This window comes from Mastigoproctus giganteus, chromosome 6 (genome assembly GCF_048544385.1).
Source record: "Mastigoproctus giganteus isolate SK-2022 chromosome 6, ASM4854438v1, whole genome shotgun sequence".
Taxonomy (NCBI): Eukaryota; Metazoa; Arthropoda; class Arachnida; order Uropygi; family Thelyphonidae; genus Mastigoproctus; species Mastigoproctus giganteus.
The window spans coordinates 33,678,696-33,690,871 of NC_143580.1; the positions used below are offsets into that span (position 1 = coordinate 33,678,696).

At 32.0% G+C, this 12,176-nt stretch overlaps 1 protein-coding gene across 1 annotated transcript in view; it reads left to right on the forward strand.

Moving 5' to 3' along the window:
• LOC150084145 (small subunit processome component 20 homolog) overlaps nucleotides 1-12,176 on the forward strand; it is a 343,987-nt gene that overhangs the window by 218,110 nt on the left and 113,701 nt on the right. The window contains exon 25 of the mRNA XM_090376133.1: nucleotides 8,545-8,664. Coding sequence (XP_090232259.1) covers nucleotides 8,545-8,664 — 120 coding nt within the window. The remainder of the gene's footprint in view (nucleotides 1-8,544; nucleotides 8,665-12,176) is intronic.

The window sequence follows — 12,176 nt, forward strand, 5'->3', positions numbered from 1 at the left end:
ATGATATCAAAATTATTTTTTGCATCCAGTTCCTTTGTAACTACATCATAATATCCTATCAAATTTGTCAGACAAGACTTTCCCTTAACAAACCCATGCTGTGTCTGATATTTTGCCCTTCTTCTGACACTACTGATACTCATGCAGTCATCCCTATATATATATCATGAAATTGCCTATATATGTCTACTGTTGAGTTCCTGCTTTCACATGGAATTCAATCACTTCATGATGGGAAAATAAATAGCTTACATTCATCAGCCCAGCATTCTTAATCGAGAGGATAGCTGGTGGAGGTAGATAGATAACAGCAGTACTCTACTATTTTGTGTGAATGTACATCATCGCTTGATCCTCATACTTTTGGAACAAATCTTGTACATGAAGCAATTTCTTTAACAGTTTTGGATATTTCTACAAATATTTCTTCAGGGTTTATTGATTATTTCTGTGGACATCATGCACACCTCCCATCCTGTCTAGGTGCCTCCGTAGCCAGGTGGGCAGGAGTAGCACAAGCTCCTTGATTAGACCGGGGTTCGAGCCCGTGACCATCAAATACGGAGGATGCGGAAAGGTCAGGGAATGACCACCGCATATCCCCGGAGCAATATGGCCCTAGTTGCTAATGCTCCTAAAAACCAAATAACAACAAAAACTATCCTTTCTAATTTTTTCATGGGAACAATAAATACTTTAGTGAATCCTACATCAGAACTCTTTATCTTTCTTTCTCTTCTATAGGTTTTAAGAAAATAACTATTTTTATGATAACAGATGACCATAATAACACATCTGCAATTATTTGAGTCATTTCAGACAATTAGATAAATAGTGGACACAACGCTCATCCAAGTTAACACCTTGATTACTTATAAATGTAGGCACGCCATAGCCCCGGCAGCTTATCCACCCCTAAACCCCATAACACACACACACTTATAAATGTTCTTATGTAGAATTTGTATATCATGGATTGTTGAATGACAATTAGCACAGCCTAAGAAATTTAAATTCATCTTGGGGGAAGTTATTTTATGCTTATCCTGAACAATTATTACTGTACAATTTTTCTCTGAGTAGTATAAAATTCATAAAATAATTATCTGAGTCTCAGTTAATAGTTTTATATTCTCTAAGTTATAATCCTTATTATAGAAAAAGCTCCTAAATGGAAATTGTAGTTTATTTAAAATTAATGATTATTTTCAAAATTGTTATATTGTATTGAAATGTGGGAAACGTTGTTCAGTTATGAGGTTTCATGACTTGATTAATAATAGTTTCACCTACTGAGTGGAAGGGTCTTTGTTCAAATCCTCATTAACAGGAGCTCCTATTACTGGATGTTTATCCACTGCTGAATTGGTTTTAGCGTTTTTTTCAGGGAAGATGTGGAAAATTGACGGTGAGTGAGTTTGCAAACACACACATACATCTGTTATATAGCATTGGCCATACAAAAGTTGTACTGAAGTCTAAATATACTAAGTCAAAATTATTCTTTGCAACCAGTTCTTTTGTGACAGCCTCATAATAACTTATCATATTGGCCTGGTGTGATTTCCCTCTAACAAGTACATGTGTGTTTTTTGTATAATTTCATTTGTGCCCAGAAGATCTTGTGATGCATCCTCATCATGGATTTAATAATTTTCCCTGATACAGAGATTAAACTTACAGATCTGTAATTATCTAATTCGCTTTTGGAACTACCTTCATAAATTATAAAGATATATAAAGATAATGCCAGTCTGAATAGGCATTATAATAGATAGCTGTTTGGCAACCTGCCATGCTGCTTTATTTGATATCACTGGATAAATCCCATCAGCTCCAGACACCTTTTTCCTTCAAGCATGATGATTTCTCTTTCAATTTTCATTGATCATATATTATCTAGTTCCTGTAAGTGTTACCTTGATTAGTAATAAATAAATAAATATCCATTTACTTGTGCCAGATGATTACATAATTGACTGGGAAAAAAAACCTCATACCTGTTATGGCCAAAGCCAGAAGGAGTTACATCAGATCACAAATATGCATGAATAACAAAATGAGTCTTATTTACATCATGAATCAAATATAATGGAATCTCTCTCTCTCTCTCTCTCTCTCTCTCTCTCTCTCTCTCTCTCTCTCTCTCTCTCTTGATGCGAGAGGTTGCTACAGGTGACTAGATATCAATTGCATAGAAGAAAGAAGATAGATTTTTATAAAACAGAGAATGATAACTGTCAACTTCAAATCCAAAAGAATTCTTATATAAATATTGATGTAAAAATTTTAATTCATTAACTATCTGTTTAGACCATCAGTGATGTTACTAAGGTTATCCTGTACTGGACAGCTCAATCTTTTCCTTCTAATGTAAATACATATGCAAAAAAAAAAATAATTTATTATTGGTCTTTGCTAATATATTTTCAGAGACTTAACATTTCTTACTCCCCACTTTACTTTATTACAGATTAATTTATAATTTGTCATAATGTTTAGTGCCTCTTCATCCCATGCAACTTTCTTTTTTGTTACTGACTTCATTTAATCAGTGGTCATACATTTTCATCTTGGCATGGAACAATTACACTTTAAAACTTTAAAAAGATGGGCAGCTTTTAGAATAATTTCTATGAATAGCTCCTATTTAGCATTTCTTCTCAAGTTCCAATACTTCAAATTCATAAAATTTATTGACTAATTCTTAGAATTAGTGTACAAACATATGCAAGTCTACCTTTTCATGTTCTGTTCTTTGTAACTTCAAACTGTTAGTTGCTTATGACAGTACTTTTATCAAGAATTTTCAAGTTGGATATTCCTGCACTTTTAACACCCTTTGTACAATGTTCTGACTGTTCTGTAGTTTCCCAACATATTACCATTTTTTTTTTTTTCCCTTCTGATTTTTTCCATTACTTCATTTGCTATTCTCAAGTTACCGCATGTAACTTGCAAAGTAGCAATTCAAAGTTGCCAAGAATGAAATTTGCCTGTGTTCTTTAATGCTTTGGTAAGGTAGTGCATATTAAGTATACCTTTGAATAGAAGAGAATAGAATATTGAGAAATATTTCATATATATTTTATTAGAATATTAGTTGGAAAGCACAAAATAAATGGGCCTTTTTTTTTTTTTTTTAATATATATATATATATATATATATATATATATATAGAAAATTATTTTTAATGTTATGTGTAAATCTTTAATTTAACTTATGGTAATAATGAAAATACCGTGTACCCTGGGAGCGATGTATGTTGAATAAAGGAAAAGAAAAGTGTAACGTTATAAACAAAGTGCGAATTTTGAAAAAATGCAAAATTTGAAAAAATGTAAAATTTGAAATTTGAAAAGAACGACCAAGGTAGAAACAGCAGATTTTTGAAAAGAAATAGCATTGCAGTATCTTTCATAATTTCTGTGTCTTCTTCAGAGGTCATCCACCTAAATTATGAAAAAGAACAGCAATACTCTTACTTCTGTTTCTGACATGTTCTGTATGTCAAAAAACACGTGTACGCGGACACGTGGTAAAAATTTAGAATATAAATTTTGAATAAATAAATAAAATACAAGTTAAGCAAAAATATTATGCCAAAGTATAACATACAGAACATGGATGACCTTACAGAAGTAAGTAGCCCGCTAAAAAGAGAAGACAAAGGAAGCGAGTGTCGGAATGACAAGAATGACAATAACTTACCGCTACGTGACCGGTCGACAAAAAAGAAAGAGCCGGAGGCTAGCCTGTGTATATATGCGAAGAAACGCTAGCGGCACCTAGCGTTAGACGAATTTTGGTGTATGTATATTTTGTAATTTTCGTAAGCGGTGGAGCTACGCTAGGTTAAAGTTAAGTACATGATACTCAAACACTCAGGATAGCAAAGAAATATAATAGCTTACAAAGTAGAATTAGAGTAGCTAAACTTTGTTAAGGCGAAAAATAATGATCGGGTATAGTAAGAAAAATAGTACTCTGATATTGCTTTCGTTACACTAATCGCTCACAGAGCATAAAATGTAGAATTTAGTAAAGCAAAAAGATGATGAAATTAGGGATGTGAAGTTGGGCTAGGGTAGTTCGGGGTTGCAAACCCGTTCCTATAGTTAGGACCCTGAACGACTGTCCGAGAGTAGGTGCATCATGTACTTAAGTCAGTTGTGTTAAAGTGTAAGATATATATAAGTTACAATTAAATAGATAAAAAATCAAGATATAATTAAAATTAATTAAGAAATAATCAAAATTAATTACAAGGTAATTACAAGGTAATACACTATATACACTTACACTAACATTTTTATATTTCTACTAGATTTTCACCTGCAAAATATTCACTTTCCTATCCCGATATTGAAAATACAGTTTACTCCTGGTTGCGCATACACTTTATTTATTTTGTTGTCCTTTTAATTATTATTGTAACTTAAAAATTTTAATTTTAATGTAATTTTTATGCAACCTTTATGAATGGAATCAGATAACTTTGAGAATATACTACATGGGCAGAGTAGGATAAACTTGACCCCGGGTACACATGCTCTGTACTGTACTCCGAAACACGGATGTAACTCTGAACATACACATTTAACACACACAAGTCAGAGCACATCAGCATGTAATGCTTCTAACTTAGATAAATATGGGATCCATATACTTAAATTTAACACCTGCAAGAATAAACTTTGTTTAACCTGTCCCTGCATACACCTGCAACATATTACATATGATGCATCAAAACCTACTTTTTGTAAAACTAGTAATGTTATATACCTCATAACATGCAAAACATGTAATATAAAATACGTCGGACAAACCAGCAATAAGCTACACGTAAGAATTAATCAACATCGATCTGACATCAATAACTACTTAAAAAGAAATATTAACAATATAGAACAAGAAATAGAATATATGCATTTTCAATCTCACAACTTCAACAATATATACATATCCATATTAGCACAGATTAATAACGCTAATATTAGAACTAAACAAGAAGAAATATTTATGTTAAAATTAAAAACATTATACCCATATGGTCTAAATAATAAATTCAACCATAAAATTATTACCAATAACTTAACAGATTGTTGTATATATGACAAATTTAATATAATAAAGTTCCATAGGAACCCTCGTAAACGTACTCATAAATCTAAAAATACTAGCAACAAACACAGTAATATTTTAGGTGATTTTGAAGTCACACTTAAAAACTGGGATAAAAACATTATAAATGTAAATGATATACATAATTTACTTTTCAGTACTAAACACAGTATACTGAAAGCATTGCACAAATTCATACGCACTTTCAAATTCGAGTCCAAACATCTCTTTCATATAATAAATGATATTTGTAAATTTAATCTTAAAAACATTAGCTCTACAACACATGATAAAGATTCAATTATTATTTTGAACTTCAAAAACCATATCATGGATAACATAAATATCAATAAAATTGTAAATCAGCATAATCATCTACTTCCAAATACTAGTCCCAGTCATATTAAAGTAAGATATAAGTATAATAAACCCTTTGGATTATTAGCTTGCAACTACAGATCTATAGCTACCAGTTTAACATCACATATAACAGACACCAATAACTGCGTTTGTCAACAAACCAACATGCAGCAATATATTGATCCAGACTATGGACACATCATTACAGGAAATCTAAACATAGTTACGGACCCAATGCTCAGACATGTACTATCACAAGGATTCAAATTCAGGCCGCCCACCAAAATAAACATAACCAACTTCAATAAGCAGCTATATCAAGACCTGTTAAACTACTGCTTCCATCTAGCCTACAAAAATAACACGCCTATAGAAGCATACCATATGTGGATAAGCCATACATTCGCCCTATTCAAACATAAATATGCATTACAGAGTTCAAATTTATATTATCAGGGCACATACTACAACTTGACTACATTAAAACAAAAACTGCTAGATTTTCACAAAAACTTCGCAATCACACCGGTAGATAAAGCAGCCAATAATTTTGCATTCATTTGCAAATATTTTTATACATATACTTTAACTAATGAACTTAACTCAAGCAATACCTACAAACCTATTTCCAGTACATGTAATATCATTACAAAAAACTAATGGCCTTCAACAAAAAACTAAAGCTCAACTTAAGTAATTACAACTTACCTTACATCTACTTCATTCCTAAATTTCATAAAAAACCAATAGGCTTCAGATTCATAACCTCATGCAAAAATAGTTATGTACACAAATCAGGAAAAACACTTGAACGACTACTGCAACCACTGATGAATAAGATACATAACAGTAAAATTATAGGCAACAACCAACCTGTATTAAAATTTTTGCAAAGTAATACAGTCAATAATATTCAAACCTTTGATTTCCATAGCCTATTTACCAGTATCAATCAAACCAATCTCAAATTGGTACTCAAAGATATCTATGATAAACATAAGAATTTTATTTCCTGCAACACCTATTACTGGAACAACATACTTAATTTATGTATTTCCAATAATTTCATATATGATGGCGATACAGTATATCAACAAACCAATGGAACACCTATGGGCAGCCCAGCCTCATGTATAATAGCCAACCTTTATCTATACTGGTCAGAAACCTAATTTCCACAGGAACTAATACTATTTAGATATATAGATGACCTCATAGTAATTAACTGCCCGAATTTCATCCAGGATTATGGACATCTATACCCTAGCGAACTTGTACTAGAAAGAACAAACAATTCTGACACAGCAGCCCAATTTTTGGATCTAGACATCAATATAAAAAATGGTATAACCTCCATTAATTTGTACAACAAACGTGAAGCTTTCAACTTTAGCATAGTAAACTATACACAATGGAATTCCAATATTTCCAAACAGGTACATGCTAATGTTATCTTAGCACAATGCATCAGAATAGCAACGATATGCAGCGACAAAACAACAGTTATTGATAACATCAGAACATTGTACAGTAAACTGACCAGAAATCTTTTTCCTATTAAATACCTGCGTCATCATATCAATAAAGCCCTTAACATATTAAGGCACAAAAACTTAATAGATATCAATATAAACAGCATTATTAGTTTATAACTAATAATTACTCCCATACGCATCAAGTTTGTAAATAGTGTAAATACAATACACTAGGCCTCTTTGGTGTCTTACGGTCTGGAAAACTTGTACCCACCGATTGGTCTTACATAGTGTATTACCTTGTAATTACCTTGTAATTAATTTTGATTATTTCTTAATTAATTTTAATTATATCTTGATTTTTTATCTATTTAATTGTAACTTATATATATCTTACACTTTAACACAACTGACTTAAGTACATGATGCACCTACTCTCGGACAGTCGTTCAGGGTCCTAACTATAGGAACGGGTTTGCAACCCCGAACTACCCTAGCCCAACTTCACATCCCTAATTTCATCATCTTTTTGCTTTACTAAATTCTACATTTTATGCTCTGTGAGCGATTAGTGTAACGAAAGCAATATCAGAGTACTATTTTTCTTACTATACCCGATCATTATTTTTCGCCTTAACAAAGTTTAGCTACTCTAATTCTACTTTGTAAGCTATTATATTTCTTTGCTATCCTGAGTGTTTGAGTATCATGTACTTAACTTTAACCTAGCGTAGCTCCACCGCTTACGAAAATTACAAAATATACATACACCAAAATTCGTCTAACGCTAGGTGCCGCTAGCGTTTCTTCGCATATATACACAGGCTAGCCTCCGGCTCTTTCTTTTTTGTCGACCGGTCACGTAGCGGTAAGTTATTGTCATTCTTGTCATTCCGACACTCGCTTCCTTTGTCTTCTCTTTTTAGCGGGCTACTTACTTCTGTAAGGTCATCCATGTTCTGTATGTTATACTTTGGCATAATATTTTTGCTTAACTTGTATTTTATTTATTTATTCAAAATTTATATTCTAAATTTTTACCACGTGTCCGCGTACACGTGTTTTTTGACATACAGAACATGTCAGAAACAGAAGTAAGAGTATTGCTGTTCTTTTTCATAATTTAGGTGGATGACCTCTGAAGAAGACACAGAAATTATGAAAGATACTGCAATGCTATTTCTTTTCAAAAATCTGCTGTTTCTACCTTGGTCGTTCTTTTCAAATTTCAAATTTTACATTTTTTCAAATTTTGCATTTTTTCAAAATTCGCACTTTGTTTATAACGTTACACTTTTCTTTTCCTTTATTCAACATACATCGCTCCCAGGGTACACGGTATTTTCATTATTACCATAAGTTAAATTAAAGATTTACACATAACATTAAAAATAATTTTCTATATACATTATGGTTGTAGGGTACCTTTGCTCTTGCAGTGTCCCTGATCCATAATTCATATTTCATTTTATTTCATTTTATCTCTATTAAAATTCAAATCCATTTTCTTTCTTTACTTAATTTTAATTTTTATTCATAATTATATATATATATATATAATCTTTTTCTCTTCTTTGAAAACAGGGGATGCTGAAGACATATGCAAATCATTTTTTGATTCCTTTGGTGAGCAGATTAGCAAATGATGAATCACAGAAATGTCGTAAAATGGCTGCCCTTTCAATAAAAAACTTACTTTCTAAGGTTAGTAAATAATAACTCTAAAGAATTAAAGGTAACATATGCAAGTTTGTTAGAGCCATGAGTAGAAATTGAATTTATGCCAACAATGTACATTTGAAATATGTTTGAAATTATGGCAAAAATAATGTTTCCTGAAGTATTATTTTTGTTAGCAAATATTTTTATTTTATTGCTGTGTGTGTTTAAGTTATCTTTAACTCAGTAAGTCTGTCAGTAGTAATATATAGGGTTCATCTTAAGTCAATTTATTGAAAGAAGACAATGCACCTTTTTTTTTTTTTAGAAAATTCAGACTGAATATGTCATTGATAAAGAATATTACCACAAGAACTGTTCAAAACATCCTCCATCATCTGAAAATATAAAATGCCTCTTTTGATCACTGAACAGCAAATAGCAGAGCAAAGGCCATTTGGAGTTTCTGGGCATATATCAAATCTTTTATGATGCCTCACATTAAGGTACTGAGCAGCACAGTTTGGAAATGAATAACCTATGTGGCTATTTACTGTGCCATAGCATCCTAACCATATGAACATCACATTCATAATGTCATAAAGCACCATCCAGTTGCTGTTAAGTTTTCAAATTTTGTATTATTTGTCAGTTCAGATAAAACTGTTTGGCAACAGAGCAGACTAATTTTTAGCTGAAACAGCACCATTAAAAAAGAAAATGCCTATAACACCATGTAAACAAATCTTTGTTATTGGCCTTTTCCATGTTGTTATCACCTTATGAGAGTTATTATTGTTTCATTTGTTTTAAATGTGCCCTCATCTGCCCAAGTGGTGTTGCCACAAATTTTGGATTAGCTTCATGTGTTATTTTCATCTATTCACAAATTCAGTCTTCCTATCAGGATCATCTTCATTTGGTACTTGTAGCAGCATTGGCCTGTAAGGTTTCTACTTTTTTTTTTTTTTTTTTTTTTTTTTTTTTTTTAATTCTCCTAACACTTTGATCAAAGAAACTGTGTTCTTGAGCTGTATACCTAGTTGATTTTTTAGTACTGCATACAGATGCTTGAGCAACAGTCCCACATACTTCTTCAGAATTGCTGATTTTGGCCTGCTACTGCTTCTTTCAGCATCAGTAACTATACCTCTTTCCTGAAAGTTTTTATCCAGGTTTTCAGTTGCTTGCCAGCTTAGTAGAGAAATGCTTGGAAATGTTTTAGTAAATGCTTCAATAAGAGATTTTTTACTGATCTGTCACCATTTTAAGAAACAAGACTAAATAGTCCGGCTGCATTTTCTGGTTCATTTTTCAGTATGAAAAAAATTGGGGGGGGGAAAAAACATTGGCAAAACAATAATTAATTATGATACACATTATAACAACAATGATGTATATATATATATATATATATATATATATATATATATATATATATATCTTAGTCAGATAGCAAATTCATGTTATTTTCAGTAAAGCAACTTACTGTCCCCTATATTCATAAAATTAATAGTTTCTGTGTCATCAGTGCTGTGGTAGTACACATATTCACATGTATGTGCACTGCATGTTCAAATCTCTTGATTGTCACAAAATAATATTGTTAACACTATGTATAAATATAGTGCAAGCGCATCAGAAATACATAGCTATATCTGAATAAATCAGAATATTAGTAAAACGGCATCATTATAAGTTATATCTCATATCGTGAATACCACAACGAGTTGCCATGATATTGCATTACTTCGAATAAGTAACGCTTCACCTAAGGAGAAGACTTGTGTTACTTATTCTCAGATGGATACCACTACCACCCAGACGACACCGTTTCAGGGCTAGTTGGTCCTTCTTCTTTATTGTTAACACTTATCATTCTACAAGCTCTTCCAGGTATAATGGCATAATAGAATCTGGTCTGTTTTGATAATCATGAAACCCATGTTACATTAATTGCATCAAATCTAAATTTAGATATTCCAATCTAAAATCATCACTATATGTAGCATATTCTAATAGTTTCTGTTAATATCATGGTCACTAATGATCATTTTAAATTATTTGTAATAGCACTTAAGCAAATAGTGCCCAATTTTAAAATGCTGCATTTTTTATGAACAGGCATACTTGGAACATATATATTAAACTCTGTATTCATAAAAATTACATATGGAGCATAAGATTTATAAATAAACAACAGAGGGCACTGCCATGAGTTCAATCAGTTCCTGTAACCTGGCTAATCTATTTCGTCACTTCCATGGATGTGCATACTATAATAACACCAGCACTATAGGAAGTAACTGCACCATAGCATTGAAATACATTAGTGATATCCTCCCATCCTTGTTAATTATAATACCTTTCATAAACAACAAGATAGCATTTGCTCTCACAAATATTTACTTACAAAAATGACTGCATTCACTAATGTTTCTGGCCTTCTGAGTTCTATTCTGAGTGAGAAATAATACTGTGAAGATTTGTAAGAAACAAGAAAATATTGACTTCAAAGTAACAGATCATTAATATCTCAATCGGGATGCATAAAAGCCTGATCGATTCAGAGGCCATTGGATCTAGAATATAGAAGAAACAAGGAGGAGTTTAATAAAGCTTTTAAATATACAGTAACAAAGATAAAAAGCATTGTAGGAATTATAATGTTTCTGTGTACAACCATGGTTCTGTATGAAAAAAGGTTGTACACAGAAACGTGCTAAAATAAATGGTTTTATTGGATAGATGTTTTAATTATTTCATTTACATTAAAGAGAGTAGTGATTTTAATGAATATATAAAAGAACAACAGACTATTACAGAAAGTAATTGCTGTTTAATTACATAAGTGTATTTCCAATTGTAATACTCAATGCAGCTGTTAAATGTATTCTTTCAGAAATCATATAAATTTGTCAAATATATCATGCACTATTCTGTATGCACTGCTGTAGTCTGCAGGCTATATGGGGGAAGAGTTTAAAGGGCAGTATTGATTTACTGAAGTTACTAAAAGGTCTGAGGCTAGCTAAACAGGAGGAGACCATCCCACATCTCCTAAGTTAAGTTTTTGGGGAAACCAACTAGGGCTCATATGCATTGTCATTTGTCAAAACTTGACACCCTATTAGCCACCTGCACTCTGACCCATGTGCTAATAATAACTTCTGCTGTGACTGTAACTTAGCCTAAACATGGTTAGTATTTTCACAACAATCAAGTTCAATCTATCTTCACGAACAACAAAAAACATTTGATATAACGACCTTTGGCCTCGCGGTGGGGACGGCATCTCCACTCCACCACGAGGAGGTAGGTCACCCTATCTAAAAAAAAAACATTATCTTTAAACTAATCCATTTAAGTGACTTAATAAGAGGAACAAGCTCCTCTTTTACACCTTCATACCATTTATTTTTTTTATGTTATATGAAAATATAACATAATTCAACAAGTGACTTTAACTTCAAGAGGAATAACTCCTCTTTAGGTGTTTAAGATCAGCAGCCCCTCACCAGATCTGGGACCACTAAATCCGACCCCAACCAATTGTT